The 20,725-nt window shown below is 42.0% G+C and overlaps 1 protein-coding gene and 1 non-coding gene across 3 annotated transcripts in view; one reads left to right on the forward strand and one right to left on the reverse strand.

Annotated features, from left to right (window-relative positions):
- TSHR (thyroid stimulating hormone receptor) overlaps positions 1–13,484 on the forward strand; it is a 71,800-nt gene extending 58,316 nt beyond the window's left edge. For both annotated transcript variants that reach the window (XM_075425987.1, XM_075425988.1), the window contains 2 exons: positions 10,139–10,327; positions 11,879–13,484. In XM_075425987.1, the coding sequence (XP_075282102.1) occupies positions 10,139–10,327; positions 11,879–13,289 (1,600 nt within the window). In that variant the 3' untranslated portion in view covers positions 13,290–13,484. The remainder of the gene's footprint in view (positions 1–10,138; positions 10,328–11,878) is intronic.
- Positions 1,110–1,181, reverse strand: TRNAE-CUC (transfer RNA glutamic acid (anticodon CUC)). Its single transcript has one exon. It is a non-coding gene; the product is annotated as a tRNA-Glu (tRNA).
- Positions 13,485–20,725: the final 7,241 nt, after the last annotated feature.

A 20,725-nucleotide genomic window follows, 5' to 3' on the forward strand; every position in this document is an offset into this window, starting at 1 on the left:
TTTTCCTTTCACCAGCTTGAGGGGAGAGAGAAGCACAGACCGTTCACAGAATCATGGAATGCTTTGGGTTGGAAGGCACCTTTAGAGGTCATCTAGCCCAACCCCCATGCAGTAAGCAGGGACATCTTCAACTAGATCAGGTTGCTCAGAGCCCTGTCCAGCCTGGCCTTGAATGTGTCCAGGGATGGGGCCTCCACTGCCTCTCTGGGCAACCCGTTCCAGTGTTTCACCACCCTCATGGTAAAAAATTTCTTCCTTATATCTTGTCTAAATCTACCCTCCCTTAGTTTAAAGCCATTGCTCTTTATCATATTGCAACAAGTCCTGCTGAAAAGATTTTCCCTGTCTTTCCTACAGGCCTCCTTCAGGTACTGAAAGGCTGCTATAAGGTCTCCCCGTAGCCTTCTCTTCTCCAGGCTGAACAGCCCCAACTCTTTCAGCCTTTCCTCCTAGAAGAGCTGCTGCAGCCCTCTGGTCATTTTTGTGGTGCTCCTCTGTGCCTGCTCCAACAGGTCCATGTCCTTGTGCTGGGGGCTCCAGAGCTGGACACAGAACTCCATGTGGGGTCTTGCTAGAGCAGAATAGAGGGACAGAATCACCTCCCTGGACGTGCTGGCCATGCTTCTCTTGATGCAGCCCAGGATACATTTGGCTTTCTGGGCTGTGAGTGCACATTGTTGGCTCATGTCTATCTTTTCATCCACCAGTACCCCCAAGTCCTTCTTGGCAGGGCTGCTCTCAATCCCTTCATCCCCAGCCTGTATTGATACTGGGGGTTTCCCCAACCCAGATGCAAGACCTTGCACATGGCCTTGTTGAACCTCATGCGCTTCACACAGGCCCATCTCTGTCCAGGTCCCTCTGGATGGCATCCCGTCCTTCTGGCATGTCAACTGCACCAGTCAGCCTGGTGTCCTCTACAAACTTGCTGAGGGTGCACTCAATCTAGCTAAGTCATTGATGAAAAAGTTAAATAGCATCAGTCCCAGTATGGACCCCTGCGGGACACTACTTGTCAATGGCGTCCATTTGGACATCGACCACTACCCTCTGGCTGTGACCTTCCAACCAATTCCTTATCTATCGAAGAGTCCACCCAAAACTGAAGCTTCCCTGACTGGGAATCGAACCCAGGCCACAGCGGTGAGAGCACCAGATCCTAACCGCTAGATCACCAAGGAACAATGAATTCATAGGGTCATACTTCTGAAGCAGATGTCTTAAATTATTGGACATCAGAGGGACAGTCCATAACAATCAGTCATTCCAACAGCAAATCAATCCAAACAACTCCTGCTGCACTGGGGTGACGTTTTGTTTGTTTGCTAAAGTCATCCTCACTTTCCCAGTGGGCACCTGATGCACCCCATTTCAGAGCAGCTCAGAAAGACAGAGTTGGAAAGCACCAATGCAGTCATTCTCTAAGGACATGCAGGCCACTGCTTTCTCCCCTACACTCACTGCTTTCACTCCCCTTCCCTCTGCAAAAAGCTACTGCAGGACTACATAGGTCAACAGGGATAATGTTACCCACAACCTTCTCACCTCAAGTCTGGCAGCTCTGGCTGCCAGCTGGTGGGACATTCCACCCAGCACTTCTCTCCAAAGGGTCTGCAAAGGGAAGAAACTAGTCCAGACCTCTTCATTTGAAGTTGCAACATCCTTGGGATGCAAGTGTGTATGAGAAGAATAGATAAAGGCAGCAACACACTGCTCTGTGTCCCTCAAGATGTTGTCAAGGACTGACATGCCTATTTATTTTTACTTCTTTTCACTAAATCACCTAAAGGACAGACTTCAGTAGTGCCATAACTGGCCAGGTCCTGAGACAGCAGTGAGAAGATAGTAGGTTTTTACCATGTCTTAGAAGTTCTACATTCTGGATAAGAAAAGCACAGTCAAGGCCCTGGTCCACCATCAGGAGGAGAACTGGCCATCCAGGTAGAGCAAAAGAGGGTGTTCTGGAAGCAGAAGGCAACAGATCAGGAGGAAAACCTGAAAAAACTCACAAAGGGGCTGTTAAACCTCCTGCTCAGGGAGTCTTTGTGATGGCTGTTGCTCCTCTTCCTCCCTGCTAGCTAGGTCACTTTCATTTCTACAGCTTCTGCTTTAGGCCACCCACCCCTGAACTAAGATGGTCATTATCGGAGAACTGTGACAGAGGCTGTGCTGGTGCTGAGTAAGACTTTTTCTTAATCTTGCACATGGCAGCAGAGAAGCCCTATCTCATTTTGTCATGGCCAGAAAGAAATTTTTCAGTTGATGTAACTTTACCTGGACATCGTAGTTCCATTACAGTACTACTGCAATGTGCATTTGCCTGTTATCTTTGTGGACTGCACATCTTCCCTCTGAGCCCACAGGTGGCACAATGGGTTGAAAAGCTCCTTCCTAAGGATGGCAAAAGACAAAACATTCGGGATCTTGAGTCTAAAGGAGGTGAGAGCTTCCAGCAACACAGATTTTGACTCTTGGAGTTATTGTAGGCATTTAAAGCATAAGTCTCATTATTATGCTAGACAGGTGAACAAGTAAAGACATTCTGCAAAGGGTTATGGGGTGATCATATGCTATAGTAATGTTGCCAGGTAAACTCACTCTGCAAGACCTAGTTTTGAAGTGTATGAGCGACATGAAACCTCTTGGCTTCAGGGCTAGAGATGACTTCCTAGGACATACGTAAGTAACTGCAAAGAACTTCCTTCTCACTCTGTGTTTTCAAGTCAGATTCCTCAAATGACTTGAAATTTTTCTAAACTTCTATAATTATTGTGCTAGCCCAGCTGCCACTGATGCTCGATCTCAGGGGGAGTTTTACATTTGCAGTCTAAACAGCCAGTTATCCATCTGCCTTTAGAATGATATACCTCCATGGATAACAGTAGTCCCAGTAGCATTTATAGTTGGACACACATGTGGTGCTATAGTGACATTACAGAGAGAGGTGTTGCTTCTCAAAGGCAGAAGGTATAAAATGGCATGCAAGCAACAGTAAATCAACAGTGAATAAAAAAAATTCAGATTATTTCACATCGTGTCCTTTGATTTGCTAGTCCTAAGCTAAAGATCTCAGGAAGGTGTTATGGTTTAACCCTGGACTGCAGCTCAGCTCCACACAGCTGCTTGCTCACCCCCTCCCCACCAGTGGAATGGGGGAGAGGATTGGAAGGGTAAAAGTGAGAAAACTCATGGGTTGAGATACAGATGGTTTAATAATTTTAAAAAAAGACAGGGAAAAAAAAAAACAACCAAGAGGAGGAAAAAACCAAACCAAACCCAAGAAAAACAAGTGATGCAACAAAAATAATTGCTCACCACCAACGCACCGATGCCCAGCCTGTACCCAAGCGATGGCAGCCCTGGCAAACTTCCACCCAGTTTTTATTGCTGAGCGTGACGTGATATGGTGTGGGCTATCCCTCTGGTCAGCTGGGGTCAGCTCTCCCAGCTGTGTCCTGTCCCAGCTACTTGTGCACCCCCAGCCTCCCTGCTGGTGGGCTGTGTGAGGAGCAGAAAAGGCCTTGACGCTGTGTAAGCACTGCTCAGCAGTAACTAAAACATCCCAAAACATCAACACTGTTTTCATTCATAAATCCAAAACATAGCCCCATACAAACTACTATGAAGAAATTTAACTCTATGCCAGCCAAAACCCATATAGAAGGGTGCAACATATTATTAATTTTTAATTTAATTTTAATGGAATTTTAATATCAGATTTAAGGACTTCTGTTACCCATGGATAACCAGGAATTATTCTGCAAGTGTGATGTCTGAAAGGTTTGTTACAAAGTGAGATATCTTCCAGTAACGATTTAGAGCAGAATCCTTCCACCTGAACAGATCTCTTAGTCGACCTTCAGGGACTAGAACTATTTCAACAGGAACAAAATAGTTTCTGAAACTCCCACATATGCAGTGCCTTGAGAAGGCTGAAATCAAAACAAATGAAAAGTGAGTGGAACCCTACTATTGTCTGTTGTGTCATGTCAATGGCCATTAACATCTCCCACAGGAGACCGAAATGTTCTTGCAATTGGTGCTTTATTATACCCCCCCCACTGTAGCATCAAGACTAACATTAATGAGTTAATTACAGAGAGACCAGAGATTTGTTAACTTGCATAATAGCCTGAGAAGTCTGACCAATACAGCCCTTCCATATCCCCCTTGGGTGCTGTAAAAAAATTGGCTTATTTTAATGAATAATTTCTTAAGTCATTTTTGGTTCAGGCATCTAGCTGTTGTTAGCTGGCATGGGAATTTGTGGACATTGGATCTTGTGTATGTGGGTGTACACATAGATTTTCCCTTTAGAAAATTATGTTAACAGTATTATGACTATACACTGCTTTTCATCTGAAAATGAAATCTTGGCTAGGATTGAGCAGCTCAGTGGACCTCATTTACTAGATGCACCAACAAGAGCTGCTGCCTAGAGCACAAGTTCAACAGAGTACAACAAAAATACAGTCAGGCTCACTATTCAATTAGCTTTTGCAAAACACACAGTCCAAATTCAAATTACTAACTGTAGCACGAGACACATGCGAATAATTCATTATCTTTAGAAAGCAGAAGTTCTCTTTAAAGCTTCATTTCCCAGTCTAGGAATGGGCCTTACCTTACGAGATTCTGTTCTGTTCCTGTCACTGGGCACAAGCAAGTCTTCGAGCAACAGGAGCACTCTGCATTCTGCTGCTCAAACAATGCAATTTTGCAGAATTAAATAATCTTTCAGTAGACAGAAATAATATCTGTAGACTAAGCCCATCTCATATATTTTATGCTTTTTTAACTATTGTAGTATTGCAGTACTCAGAAAACTGTATATGATTAAGCAAAAATTCCCAATGGTACTCTGATGCATTCAATCTGATTTACTCAATTATCTGTCTTTTAAATTCTCATTATTACTTGATTTCATATTACAATTGCATGTTTCCAGCTGTGAAAAAGATTATTGACAAAAGCTGTTATCCCTTATATCTAGTTCTGAACTTCTGACTTCGTAAAAACAATGAAGAATTAGACCAAAAAATAATCACGCAGAAAGAAAAATCAAATCTAAGCAGCTAAATATCTGTTTAACACTTGTATTATATATGTAGGTTCAGAAAACAGTATCTCTTAAATCATAAGCTGTGTTTTATTCCCACATTCATCTGAAGCTCTACAGTGCCTCTGCAACGTTCAATCTAATGTGTAAATCTCATGTAAGGTAATCAATAGCCTTGAAATGTCACATGAAATTTATAAGAAAGCACGTAAGAGAAAAACAAAACAGCTAACAAGCCGCAATGTTAAACCTGGTTGAGCGCCCTTTGTTTGCTGTTATGCTCCACAATGCAGAGCTCCGCGCTACTGCAGACAGACTGCTCCCAGTACCTGAGTGAGCTCTAGACCGCGGCTACTGAAGTGCTGAAGTCTGATCTGGATCTAGGCTGGAAGTGAATTCTGCTAGCACTGCACCATAATCCTGAACGTTTGACGTGTCCCACAGAGGAGTGTGGCTGCTTGGTTTCTACATCAGCCTCTGTGGGGGTTTGTGAAATGCCTTGTGGCAGTCCCAGGAGACTCTGAGCAGAGCTTAATCGCAACAGAGAGGTTTGTAAGGCAGGACTTCTTTTCACAAGAGCCCTTGACCTGCTGACTGCCCCCACGTACATCATGTTACTTGGTGGCTCATTTGCTGCTTTCCTACAGGGGGCTAAGTCGTAGGTTACACATCTCTTTTACCAATTCAACTATTTCCTCCTTGAGCTGCTTCAAAACATTTTGGTGAAAACCATCCAGTCCTTGTGACTTGTTATCATTATTTTTATCAGTTTCCTGCCTAACCTCATTTGTAGTCACTTCAATTTGAGACAGATCCTCTTGACGAGTCTGTCAGACCTCTTGCCCATTCTCTTGTGTTTCTTTAAGCGTGCCAGCTATAACTTAACAGTAGTAGCAGAACACTTCTGTGAATGAACATTGCTGTGTTTAAAAAACACCTTAGTCATCAATATTATTAGATATTAGTGAGGCTGACATAACTGCAGTCATTTCTCATTTTTCTGAGCAGCCCAAAATCAAGACTGACCATACAATGACACAGAACAAAGAAATCATTTAGGAAAACGTGTCCTCTGTATGAATGCAGACACAAATCCTATAGTCTGGCAAACTCCAGCCAGCTGGACTCACATTGCTCTGAAGATTAGTAACTATTATTTAAAACCTTTTCAGTCCAATGCTTTCTAGTTTGAAGACAGCTGCTATGCTGCTTGAAGTAGATTGTGAATCTGAATAGATAATTGTCAAGACTGGATTTGTCAGGTTGAAAAATCCCTATCAATCCCACATTTTTCTCTGGCCAGTTGACACACACTTTGTCACTAACAAAGTGTGGGCCCAGGCAGAGTAACGAAGAAGTTACCTTCCACTGGGAGCCAAATTATCACCAGACTCCCAGGAGGCAGCAGTACACAGAGGTCACAAGACCTCTTGGTGGCAGACACCATACCAGCAGTTTAGAGACTTCCCAAACTGGGGATGTTGGAAACTTTTTAACTTTGGAGCCATTGTGCTTCATACGGCCCGTGGATGGGACCAACCATCTATTGTTAGCCCTGCAACAGGATTAATCCTAAGTCAACTAGAACTTCAAGGCAGCTGTGCCTGTATATTCTCCCCAGACCTCCCAGTTTAAAACAAGCAAGGTTTTTGAAACTAAAAACTGCAATACCTAACTACTTAAATACACACCCATATACACCTACATAAAAGACTTCACAGGATTCAGTAAGCTAGAACAGAAATTATGTAGTCTTATAATTAATTCTTCCAAGCCCTTTCTTCTCACTGAACAGATTTTTCTTTCAGACTTTTTAACATTGCTCGATAGCACCCTTTGAATTGTTACCGACTTTGCAGGTTCCCCTCTGCTTCCTGGGAAACTATTTCCACCCCCCGGCCCTGGGCTGGCTGCTCCCTTCTGCTCGCAGCTCTCCAGTAGCTGCAGCTCCCTCCCCACGCATCCGGGGACCTGGAGAGGCTCCTCTCGGCGGCTGTTTCCAAGGCACAAGCCCTCCTCCTCAACAATGTTTCTCTTGACCCAGCCATTTCTGATGGGAGCATGACACTACTGTGAGGAAAACAAAACCAGAAAGGGATATTCGCCTTATGTTACCTTGCTATTTGGCCTGCGTGATGAACCATGGCACTGACTTTCACAATTTAATAATGCAATTTTGTGAACAGATGATAACTTTTCTCAAGTCTCTTGCCTCACTTTCTTAGGTGCCCCAAAACTTGCCTCATAAGACTGAATAATCATTCCCAATCACCCTCTTTACAATACGCACGGCATCTACAGTCTCCTAGACTGCTTCCAGCCCTAGCTTTTCCCAGAAGTCCTTGTCTACTCCTTATTACTTCATCTATAAACAATTCGCTACTTTTAATCATCCTTGTTGTAGTTTTCTGTGCTTTTATTGTAAACCGCATATAGTATTTAAGATGCAGTCATATTAGATTTACAAAGTGAAGTTTTTCTGTTCTATTTTCTGTTTCTTTCCTAAAAATTCTTGGCATGCTATTTCCCTTCCACATTACTAAATAGCGCTGACCTGACGTTTGCAGAGATGGCTCCAAGATCTTTCCCGAGTGCTGGGTAAATTAAACCCCATTGTCACCCATGTACAGTTAAGATCGCTTTTTCCTAAATGCACCTTACATTCATTAATACTGAATCATGTAAATTACTTTACTGCTCAGTCACTTAGTAATGCAGGATTCTTCTGCTGCTTTGGACAATCAGTTTCAGCTTTCCCTACCTTGTACTATTCTGTGGCGGAAAAAAGCTTTGCTGCAGCTACTCTCCTTCTCTTTCCAGACTGTTTATGAATATTTCAGTAGTGCCAGTGCCAGCCTAGCCTCTGTGGGCCTCTGCCGCAATGATCTATATATTCAGATACCAGTTCATTTCCCATTCTTCCTCTGGCATGAAAACTTATCATCTGTTCCCAGGCTTTTCCCCTACTTATTTTTTTCACTTACTCCCCCCACTCTTATTTTTTAATTAATCTAAGAGAGCCATTCCCCTTGTCAGATAACAGATTAGTTACCTCAGGAGCCCTTGATACCTGATTTTGTCCAGGCATTTCAGAAATCCAAATTCATTGTACAAACAGGATCATCTTTCTCCATATGCTTGTCCAGAACATCTTCAAAGATCTCTGAAGAGTATCTGAGGTATCATTTCCCTTCCAAAAAGCATTAGCACCTCCCATCACACAGCATTTAACCATCTTCCCTTCCTGCAGGTAGCTGCCACCACCATGAGGACTTGATGGAGACCCATGGGGGTTGCTGAAAGGCCAGCCTTGTCTTCGTAAGATCTGGTCTAAGAACTAGTTTACCAAGGTGTTTTGCTTCAGAAGTGGAGCTCTATAAAATGAGGAAATCTGTGAAAAACAAAAAGGAGCAGGCCACTCCATTGACTAAGGGACTGGAGCATCTGTCTTAGAAGGATAGGCTGAGCGAGCTGGAAACATTTAGTCTGGAGAAGAGTCAAGCCAATCTTATCAATGTGTATAAATACTTGGAGGTCAGGGAACTGGGAAGACAGAGCCAAGATCTCCTCAGTGTTGTCCAGTGACAGGACAAGAGGCAACAGGCACAAAGTGAAATACAGGAAAGCCCATTCCAACATAAGAAGAAACTTCTTTACTGTAAGGGTGGTCGAATGCTGGAATATATTGCCTAGAGAGGCTGTGGAGTCTCCAATCCTGGAGATACTGAGAAGTCAATAGGACACAGCTCTGAGCAACCTGCTGTAGGTGACTCTGCTTTGAGCAGGGAGGTCGAACCAGATAATCTGGAAGCTCTACTATTCTGTGATTCTTTACCAGATAAAATGATAGCAGGCAGCATTCAGACTCTTCTAAAAGCCAATTCAGGGGCTTTGTAGAAACATATACTATCTGTCAAAAAGGACTCCAGAACACCAAAAAAGAGGTTTATGTGGTTGGAAATCAACTAATTGTGACATATTCAAATACGTATGATAGCAAAGAAGTTACTAGAATTGAAAAAGCCCTCCTACAGAAAGGGGAAGCAATTTCTAACTCCATTTAAAAACAAATACAAGCAAATCAAAAGAAAAAAAATAAAGCAGAGCAAACCCAAATGTTTTAGAAGCAATTTGTTTAAAGCATTAAATTAGTAATAATTTTCTTTTAGGAGCAAGAAACCAGCCAGTGGGTGAGACTTCTAGAGGGATAAGAACAGCACTCCTGGGAAACAATACATAGGAAAAACATGAATTATTTATTATTTATTATTGGGGTTCTTGTGATGAAAGTGCTCAAACAATGTTCCTACAATAGAAGCTTTTTTACAGGTTTACTTCTTTACAGAGTGTAACTCTGAAAAAACATCTTGACTTCAAGTGTCAGTAGAAGAGGTTTTGGGACAAAACAAAAAATGAGTGGGAAACACTAGCAAGACCAGATGACGTTCATCTGGCAGTTCTAAAGGAAATCCACCTCCCCTGCGAACTGTGCAATGTACCTGCTGAGGTGGACTCAGTAACCAGAGAAATAGAAAGCAGCAAACATTCTACTAAATTTTCTGAGAATTTCAGGACGGACTGAGAAGATTTTAATTTCAGTTTATGAAGAACATTATTTTAGTAAATATAATTGTTTTAGTAATTATAATGCTTTCTACTGAAGTATCCCAATAGGTTAAAATGAATCTACAGAGATTTAAAGGAAAATAGCTCTTCCAATGAAAGATGCAATTTCTTTAAAGAATTTCTAAAACTTTGTTTTTGCAAATGCATTTATATCTGGTTGGCTTTAGAGGTGTAATTTTAGAAGTCCTGATATTTCTTTATCATCCATATTCTGCACTATGAGACATTAAAGAGAAGAGTTTTAAAAAACAGAAAAAATGACAGAAGGAATTCATACCCTATTTGAATTTGAATGGTATTAGAGTGTGGCAAAGTGATATTAAATCCTCACCTCCTCTGGATTTGATTTTTGATGTAGAATTCTATGAAACTCCTAAATTACTGTGACAATCTGAAAAAATTCTGATCCAGTCACTGGATATTCTGACATTTGTATTTTCTTCCCTTACCTAGGGATGTCTCCAGAACAGCCGTTGCTAATCTTCCAGCCAAAGGACTGGAAAGCCTTAAAGAACTAATGGCCAAAAACACATGGACTTTAAAAAAATTACCAGCTGTAAAGATATTTCTTCAGCTGATGCGAGCTGACCTATCATATCCAAGTCACTGCTGCGCTTTCAAGAGCTGGAAAAAAAACAGCGGGTGAGTTTCACTAACATTCACTAATATTTTGAAATATGTAGGTGAAGACAATGTTTTAGTATTAATATAAAGTTACATCTATTGGCACTTTTGTGACCATTCTTTCTTGGTATAGAGGACATTCTTTGAAACGGAGATTACAATTTCAAACTGACAGAAGAAAGAATTTTTGATACAGCAATTTGTAGGACCTTTTGCAACAGCTCCTCCTCTTGTTGAGCCCAGAATTAAAGGGAAAAAAAGAAAAGGATAATGTGCTATAACACAGAACGTGCTGTAGCAAGGACTGGAAAAAGAAGTTTTGAAGGGGTTATAGCCTCATATCTCATATGTTTTCTAACTGACAAGCTCAGAATAAATTATTCTGTGAAAACCTTGTAGACGGATTATTTCAAATTCTATTTTGGCAGGATTTCCAGCCTCCTATCAGAACAGATGCCGATAGCTTTTAGAAAGGAAAAAATACATTTATAGATGTCCTGATACAACACAGAGACTCATCTGCTAGGGAGAGAGAGGAAGGAGGGATGATCTACTGTGATTAGCAGCACAATTGTATTGCAAGAATGCAAATCCACTGTAAATTTCTCCAAAATTTAATAAAGTTTAGAGAATTCTTATCCAGGCCAGCCTCTGATTTAGGAAGACAGCCCCAGTCTTCAGTATGACAGTATCTGTGATTGGACTGCATAGTATATTAAAAATATGCCATGATAATTATTCAACAATAAACTTACAAAGCAATATCTTTCACAATTACAATGAACTGGGAAAGTGAGGACAGAAATAAAACAGAGAAATAGAGAGATGCGAAACAGGAAGAATGTGCAGAAAGAACCCAGCACAATCTAATAAGTGAAAGAAACAAGTATTTGCACATCTGTTAGTAGAGATGAAAATTTCTCAGACTGAATTGCATGCAATCTTGAATTCTACACACCTGGAAATAAGAAATGCTAAAGGTTATGTGGCAGTGAATCACAGAAATCAAAAAATTTGATGCCAAATTGCAATTTTTTTCCTACTAAAAAGTATGAACATTTTTCTACTACAATTACAGGTGTATCACACCGTGAGGTACAGGATTCCCAACCACTACACTGGTAGTTAGCTGTAAAGCACCTACAGAAAATACATAGAACAGAAACTAAAATGATGGAAGTTCTGGGAGATTTGTGAGCAAAAATGAACAGGAAAGTAATACTGTGTGTACTACCTAACAAGCTATAAACAGTAGATAGAAGTCTTGCTACCTACTGAGAATGTAGGTCCCAGAAAGGAAGAGGGCTTATGGATGCTGACCAAGAGAAATTACTACTGGGGATAGCGGATAGCAACAGAGAAAGGAAAACTAAATTTTAAAAAAACAGCCCAGCAATGGTGAAGCTTATAGTTCCCTATACATTCATTTAACAGAAATACATCCGATCACATTTTTATAGCTACGTTTTCATTCACAGTGGTTTGCTTTTGAAGTGCTCCCTTTGTTTACTCCCTGTACTGTAGTACGACTGTAAATGCCAGTGGTGTTTTCACCCTCCATTCTTTCAGAATCCTGGAGTACCTGACATGTAACCAGAATGACAGTCACAGCTTTCGTAAGAGAAGATCAGTCAAAGCTGTCAGAGATCCATTTTACAAAGATTATGCAGAAGAATACACAGACCACATCAATACTGTGGACAACAAAAACACCAAGTTCACGAATTTTCATGAAAATTCCCATTATTACTTTTTTTTGGAAGAACATGGAGAAGGAAATCTTGGGTTTGGCCAAGAGCTCAAGAACCCCCAAATAGAAGATGTCCAGACCTTTGACAGTCATTATGACTATCTGGTCTGTGGAGGCAATGAAGATGTCATATGCACTCCAGAGCCCGATGAGTTTAATCCCTGCGAGGATATAATGGGATATCAATTTCTGAGGATTGTGGTGTGGTTTGTGAACCTGCTGGCCATCCTAGGTAACATTTTTGTCCTTTTCATCCTTCTTACCAGTCATTATAAACTGACTGTACCACGCTTTCTGATGTGCAACTTGGCCTTTGCTGATTTTTGCATGGGGTTATACCTCCTCCTGATCGCTTCGGTGGATCTCTACACCAGGTCAGAGTACTACAACCACGCCATAGAGTGGCAGACTGGACCTGGCTGCAACACAGCCGGCTTTTTCACAGTCTTTGCTAGTGAACTCTCTGTATACACCCTGACTGTGATCACCCTTGAGCGCTGGTACGCCATCACTTTTGCCATGCGCCCAGATCGGAAGATTCGCCTGCGGCATGCCTTGGTCATCATGCTGGGAGGGTGGCTCTCGTGTTTTCTTCTTGCCCTTTTGCCACTGGTTGGCGTCAGCAGCTATAGCAAAGTCAGCATCTGCTTGCCTATGGACACTGAAACACCGGTGGCTGAAGCCTATGTTGTCTTCGTTTTAATATGTAACATTATTGCCTTTGTCATCATTTGTGCCTGCTACATAAAAATCTATGTAACTGTGCGAAACCCTCAGTACAAGTCAGGGGATAAAGACACCAAAATTGCCAAGCGGATGGCTGTGTTGATTTTCACTGACTTTCTGTGCATGGCTCCCATCTCTTTCCACGCTTTATCTGCCATTATCAACAAACCATTGATAACTGTCACCAATTCCAAGATTTTGCTGGTACTCTTCTACCCACTCAATTCTTGTGCCAACCCCTTTCTTTACGCTATTTTCACCAAAGCTTTCCGAAGAGATGTGTTTATCCTGCTAAGCAAGTTTGGTATATGTGAGCATCAGGCTCAAGTCTACAGAGGTCAGACAATCTCAGCCAAAAACAGCAGCGGCTCTTATGGGCAGAGAATCAGCCGAGGGATAGGGCAGATTCTTACAAGCATTCAAGACCCAGCCAATGATTACCTTCCTGCCATGACAATGCAGAACCAAATTCTCATGGAAGAATGCAAGCAAACTGAGCTATAACGTCTCAAAGTATCACAGCCACAATCTGGTCAAGAGGGGGTTGTGCATACAGTGAATCGAGTGAGAAGATAATGTAGTCTCCATACCCTTTCTCCCTAGCCTACCCTTTGTGGTGTCTGAAAGTACCTTCAGAGCAGCCTTCTTTTAGACAAGTCACTCATTTGAATCTCGTCTCTCACTCTTATCAGTGCAGGTCAAATGATACTGTTCTGTTGATAATGCTGGAAGTAGATGTGAACACTCTATCTAAATAGGAAAATTAATATATATATAAACTCCGCAAATATGAAATATACCTTCATCTAAAAAATTTAAGGAAGCAGGAGACCAAGCATAAAACTTGGTTGTACTTGTATGACTGAAAAAAGAACCTGAAATTTTATAATTGAGATTAAAAAAAAAAATTTATAAGGTTAAAGTTCTTAAACGCCAACTGCCTATGTGTCAAAAGGTTCAATTGGTTTCTTAATAGCAAATTTCTAAAACTTCCACCAGGGCCTAAAATGGAACAGATTCCTTCTGCTTCTGCCATCCTAACCTAAAACAAAGCTAGTCTTCTGTTTGCAGTTCTTGGTTGGGAACACAAGCCTCTTCACACTGCCTTTATAGCGGTAAAAGGCAAATGTCATTGATTCTGTGGTTGTTCATAACAGGTAAGAAACATTAGGGCATTTGTGTGCTACAAAAATTCCCTTACTACCACTCTCACTTTTTGATAAACCTGATTAGGAGGTGGCTTAGTTTGAACTTGTTTTGAAGACCAGTTTACCCAGTCAAGTTAATGATGTTTGTATTTTCTTGATGGTTGAAACTTCAGATTGTACTAAATTTTCTCCCAATTATCCATTCTTCACCTCACTCCAGTACTGTTTAATTTGAGCATGTTTATTACTTTGAACACACTGTAGCTGCCGATTTCTCACCATTACTGCCATCCCTACGTACCCCTCTCTTATGTTGAGCTGCCTCAAATTTACACTTAGACAAAGGGAGTGGATCATGCCTTCAGGTTACTTCATGCCCTTCAGTTACTGAATTGAAGGCTAACTGCTAGCTCCTCTAATGTGTTTTAAGAACACCTCTCCATCTTACAGTGAGATCCATTATCAGACTTTTGTAATGTCTGCAGTACAACTACATAAACCACACTGTTAACTTCTGGTTGGCCACAGCCCGTCTGTAGCTTAAACTTGTACCCTCCACACTGTGCTTGAGGAAACCCAAGCTCAGATACAAGGAACAAGCCACAGCCTTTTGCTCAAGTGAAGCACTAAAGCATTCTTCTACCATACCTGCTGCTAGGTAGGGCCAGACCAAGATCAGGCTTGGCTGTACTCAGTCCATCCACATACCACAAACATCTGAACAGAGGCCTGGCTCTCTACATCTGCTGCAGATGTCAGGACGCGAGGTAGGAGCCTCTCTGCACCAGCTTGCTTGTCAACACTTGTGTGGCCTGAGCGCCTGGCTTTGACAGCGGGATCAGGCCAGCTCTAAACCGACTGCAGAGAGCTCTGTATGGCTGCTACCAAGACTGCCACGGATCGTTTCACCCATCTGTTTGGAAAGCTTTCCACAAGAACAGAGAATATTGGGTGAATCTTTGCCTTCGGGTAGGTATTTTAAAGATCATTTTGTAATATCCATACTGTTTTTAATGGAATTATAGTCTTCAAGGAACTGAGACTGAACAGACAACAGTCAGATCTTTTATAATGTGGGTTAGTAGTATCCAGAAACATGTCATGGTACAGCCCTTCAAACTGCTAGCTGCTACAGCTGGAAATGGCATGATTGCAAATGCCATGTACCTACCCCAATCTAAACTTCATTTAATTCCACATTTCTGATTATATGTGAAGGCTGCTTCAGTGAGCAGAAACAAGGGCCGAGATTCACCAACTCTGCGAGATGGTCTCACAAAAAAAAAAATTCTGTTATTGTTAATGCCATTAAAAATCTACAATACTGCATTATAGATTAATTCAGCTGCCTATGTTGGGCAGGGGCCTGCTTCCATTTTTGACTGTTCTCAGCAAACTTTGAAAACAAAACTGATGAAAACCATGCAAATAGTAACTTATGACCTCCTCTTCTATGATTGGGACTCACTCATTGTTACTCATAAGCATACAGGTAGCTTCTTAAGTGTGCAGACCAGCAAAGTTTCCTAGTCTTGAAACGGCTGCATTGGGAACGCCCTGGCTGCGTCTGAGAGTCCCATACAAAATGCGTCATGTTGCGATGCAACCCCTGCCCCCGGGTTCTATCAGCCTTCTGATACTGGAATAACCGTTAAAGGGAGAGTAAGCTTCCTGAGTGCCTTTATCTCGTATCTTGGCAGCAGCTAAGACAATCGAGTTCTAATGGACAAACTGTACATTTATGCTACAGGCTTGGTAGATACTAGCATACCAGTGGAAAAGAAAATCCAAGCTTGAATCACATTCTTTTTCAGAAAGAAAATCAACATTTATTTTAAAAGTCCTTTTAAAAGTAACAGGGGTCACTTATTTCAAACCTCTGTTTACCTTAAAACAACCAGAATATTTGTTCCACGGAAACCAGTAGGACATTGGAAAGATGTGGAATGTTGGACCGATTGAAGTATGCTTTTGAATTAATACAGCTGTTTGCTGTTACTAATGGATGATGGATATATTTACACATTCTTGAACTTTTTATATTCCATTATTGTGTATATTTTTTGTCTGTTGAAAGAATTCTGTGATATTGCCTTTATGAACAAAGTATGATATTTCTAGTTTATGTCTTGCATATTCCTTCTTGTGTTTAACTTGGTAAAAAATATTTAAAAGCTATTGGAAAGATCCAGGCAATAGACTTCAAGTAATTTATTTGCCAGACTTTTTCTTGTAAATGTCTGTATCCTATAGATATTCTGTTGCATTCCTGCTCTGATCAATCCCTTCAGCCATTTTTGGTTTGTGTATACCATTACGTAATACTGGCTATTTTAAATCTGTCTCAGCAAGATGTATTATTTCTGGCATTCAGTACATATTTTCTCTAGAATAGTTTAGAAATATTGTAGAGCACCGGAATAAAATATTTTGTTTGAAATTCTAAGAGGCTCAGCAAATTTTTCTGAAGGTTTTGAAATATTTTTCCTATGAAAGAAGTTAATATGATTTCTCTTGCACTCAGCTTCGTTGTTCTCCTTGGCTGGTCTACAGCCAAAAAGATTGACCACGTGACACACTGGCAAAGGTTTGCAGTTTTTCCCCACCACTGCCTGGGAAAGGGATGTCATAAATGGCTGTCTTGGACAGTGCAGCAGGGACTGAAAGGAACAGCAGCAGTACTGCCGAGCTCTGGGGGTTCCAATTTTGCTGTACTAAAGCCATTCCACTATCCAGACTGCCAAGACAGCTTCAACTGCATCTTCCTTCAGCAGGCCTGACCACAGAGCCCACGCAGGTAAAAAGCCCAGCCGAGTGCAGGACAGCGAACCCCCTGCTGACAGCACTACCTCAGTGGATTTGACCTCATGGCTCAAGGGAAAGGGCAGAGGCTAGCTGCCTTCTCTCAAAACCCTGCCCAGAAACGGGAAGAGCTGATGTTACCACACTCCTCAGGGCTTCGTCTGGCTCAGATTTTGGATTGGAGAAGAGAAAATCCTGTTTGGGGGCGAAAGGGAATGCTATTATTTTCTCTGCGTAAACTTCTGTGATTCTATTTGCATAATTTGGTGGTAATATATACACTATGAAAGATTTCCTCCCTCAGACACTGTACAAAAAAAGCTGTAGAGTTGCAACGAAGCCCTAGTTATGAGGACTTCGAACTTTCTCTGAGCAATTTAATTTAAACTGGCTGTAGCTGACCTCTGCTCATCTCCTCTCTCTCTACCTGTAGAGCACTGAGGTATTTTTGATTGAGCAGGCATCTGTGCTAGATGACACCATCTGCAACAGGTCAGCTGTAGTCAAAGTAAAGCACACCCTGCTATGGTATGCTGGGATCTGAAATAGCACAAGTAATAAAAGGTAAATTTCACATCACTGCCATAGCATTTTTGCTTATTAACACAAATGAAATGCACTTTCGTTTCCCTTCTTGCTGGATAATTTAAATATTGATGCTCACAGCATAGTCTTTGTAAAATCTGTACCAAAAAACCTCCCTAAGAAGTGAAGATTTATTTGAGCAGACCTCCTATGCTTACGTGTTAAAATGAACCAAAGCCTCCCTTCCAGGCTGTTTGGCCAGGCTGATGAGCAATAGCAGCATAATCTGTACTGTTTTTCTAACAGATGCCAGGCGTCCTTGCTCTAAAACCACTCAGTAATCAAACGGTTTCTGGGCCGCAGCTAAAACTGGATAGAGCGAGGCATAAAATTCCTTGGATATCATGCCTTCATATTATGCACTTCCCTCCTCATTGGTGGGGATTCTGAAAACATGAGACATTATACTGCACTTCAATGTAGGCTTCGTGGGTTAGGCGCAAGGTGTTGAAGGGCCATCATCGTGCCCTGGAACAGAAGGTGGTTAAGAGGTTTTAGTGACGCACACCGAAAGGTTCTGACAGCATCTTCACGCCGGTTCAATGATACATTCGCATAAAGCTGAAATACTTTTGATCTGTTTAGTCACTTCCATATGACCCGACTTACTTCTGTGCGGCTGCAAATCATGATGTGAAAGTGAACAAATGGAGGCTTTATGAGGTCAATCTGCAGAGCGTCTCACCAGCAGAACCTGTCAGTTCTAACTTTGTACCCCCATCCCATGCCTACCCCCCATGCAGACACATCAGTAGGAACTGCCACAGTACCTCAAATTATCAGGTTCTCAGAGTAGACAGGGTACCAATCCTGTGGAAATCTGTAATTTGTGTAACTGCCTGTCCTTATTTTCCACCCTAAAAATATTAGGTAACTCTTCCAAAACATGGAAAAGCCTCCACAGCTGTAGCATAGGACTTGGACCTCATTGGGGCCATCTGAACTTACTCCTTCCAAGAGCCTACCTTCTGCAGGATTAACACAGACCAACTTGAATTTTACCCTGCTTATTAGGTAGGAGCTTTCTGTGCTGCCCTGATTATGTGCAAGCCAAGCCTTGTCTGTATGGTCATCTGAACTCATATCCTTACTGTGGCACATCTGTGCAGTTCAGCTGAAGCTCATCAAGCTTTGTTAATTAGTTAAGAGGAGGAGGAGCACACTCATTTTGATTCTCAGCTATTCACCATGCATCTGTGATGAAGACAGTCTCCTCTGGGTTCTCTATTTTTCTTCTGTCTTTTAAGGAATGAAGTTTGTTGCAAACATGCCTTCACAGAATCACGTTCTGTGAAAGAATGTTTGGCTGAGAGGGGACCTCGTAAATGCCAGTATCTTAAGGGTGGGTATCAAGAGGATGTGGCCAGATTCTTTTCAGTGGTGCCCAGCAACAGGAAAATGAGCAATGGGCACAAACTGAAGCATAGGAAGTTCCAGCTGAACATGAAGAGGAATTTCTTCCCTCTGAGGGTGACGGAGCACTGGAACAGGCTGCCCAGAGGGGTTGTGGGGTCTCCTTCTCTGGAGATATTCAAGACCCGCCTGGACAAGGTCCTGTGCACCCTGCTGTAGGTGACCCTGCTTCAGCAGGGGGGTTGGACTAGATGACCCACAGAGGTCCCTTCCAACCCCTACCATTCTGTGATTCCGTGAAACATCAGTTTCGTTCACCACACATATGTAAGAGTTCCCTAAACTGTCATTACAAAGTGACTGGAATTGCTAGATTGTTACTCACACACATACTGTGACACTTTTTACAAGACCTGCTTTGCTGCTAAGAAGAGCCTCCCTGTTGCAAACGCCAAGGCTGACACCCGGCGAGGCTGCCAAGCCCAAGCCAGTGTCTGAGAGCTCAGCAGTTTCAGCTGATCTGACAGCACCTTGTCTTTGAGCAGTGAAGAAAAACGACAGCACTCCCTGTGTTTTCTAAAGGCAAAGCTGCAACAAACCAAATGCAAACAGTAACACAGGTTTTCAGAAAAATCTTGTCACTCCAAATTCTGAAGCACCGTCCGAATGCCTGTCGTCTCCACGGCTTGCTGCTGAGTGGCATATGTGCAGCAGTACCCAGCAGCCTGCAGGCTGTATTTGTGCTCCAGTTACAATGCTGGCTTCAGCTGGACTGTAGGGAAAGCATTCCCTAAATCAGACGTGGATTACTGCTGCTGCCTAGCGGGAGCTCTGGAAACAACAGATCCACTCTTCTCAGCCAGCTAAACCCAGCAAGGACATGTCAGCATAACGCAGTAAGAAGTGTATTTTGATACAGGCAATTAGGAAGGGCGGCTGACACACTGGTAGACACACCTTCCCATGACATGTCCAGGAAAAAAAAAAAAGGGATTTTTTTTTTCTTTCCTTACATATACTTCTGTTTCAACAACTAAGAATGTTCACACTCTGATTTTTTTTAAAAGACTAGCTACTTTCTTTTAATTTTTACCCTCTGTGCTCTCTCAGTTTCCTCTTTCCAGATTCTCTTTATGGCTCCTTTCTCTACTATGGAAGAAACCTGATGCTCTATTTGATGAAGTACTTCACAGTTTCCACCTATTATCTAAACTTATTTAAGCTACAATGGCAACATATATACGGCAACCTCAGGGAGATATCACAAATCTGTTTAAGGATATGACGATGATTTAGGATGCAAAATGAAAGCCAAAAGATATTCTGAATAAATATCGACAGCAACTTGATCTGCAAAAATTAAGAACTGCTCCACTTTCCCTCTGCCCCCTCCCAAAATCAACTTAAGTGATAGGTGCAGAAGTGTCTGTGATGTGAAGGTATTTCTTCTTTAGCCAAACAACTTTTAACATCAGTATCATCACACTTATCAAGCCATTTCTCAACTCTACACACACATGGAATTTTACTAGATGCTGCTTTAAGATCAAAAGTACTTATGAAAATCACACAGACAAATTCAGTCCACCAAAAGCAGTAGATCAGAAATAATATTCCCAGCACTAATGCTTTGTTCTTTGTTAAAAGCTCAAACAAGGTAAGCTCAAAAGGAAAGAGCTTCCATCCAGCAAAAATCTGAGTTTTTTGGAAAAAAAGGCAACCCAAGACAGAACAAAACCGACAAGCAGAATGTCCCCAGGGTGGATTCTGTGATAAGATCCCTTTTAGCAATGCTGTGCTCCCCAGAACACTATGTTTCCCAGAACATACTACCGGCTGAATCTGGAGAGCCCACCTGGAGTCAGCCAGTTGTTCCTCGGAGAGAAAGCTGTGTATGAAATCCTCGGACACTGGTACGATGGGACACACGAGGAGCCCTATCTACGGGGACCTTCCAGCAGGATTCCTAGGAGAAACAGGAATAAGCCTTTGGGAAAAATCAGGAAGCCAGGTGCTTTGGCCGGAGACTGCCTTCCTTCTGCTAGTGCAAGC

Source organism: Opisthocomus hoazin, chromosome 7 (assembly GCF_030867145.1).
Source record: "Opisthocomus hoazin isolate bOpiHoa1 chromosome 7, bOpiHoa1.hap1, whole genome shotgun sequence".
In the NCBI taxonomy this organism is placed as follows: Eukaryota; Metazoa; Chordata; class Aves; order Opisthocomiformes; family Opisthocomidae; genus Opisthocomus; species Opisthocomus hoazin.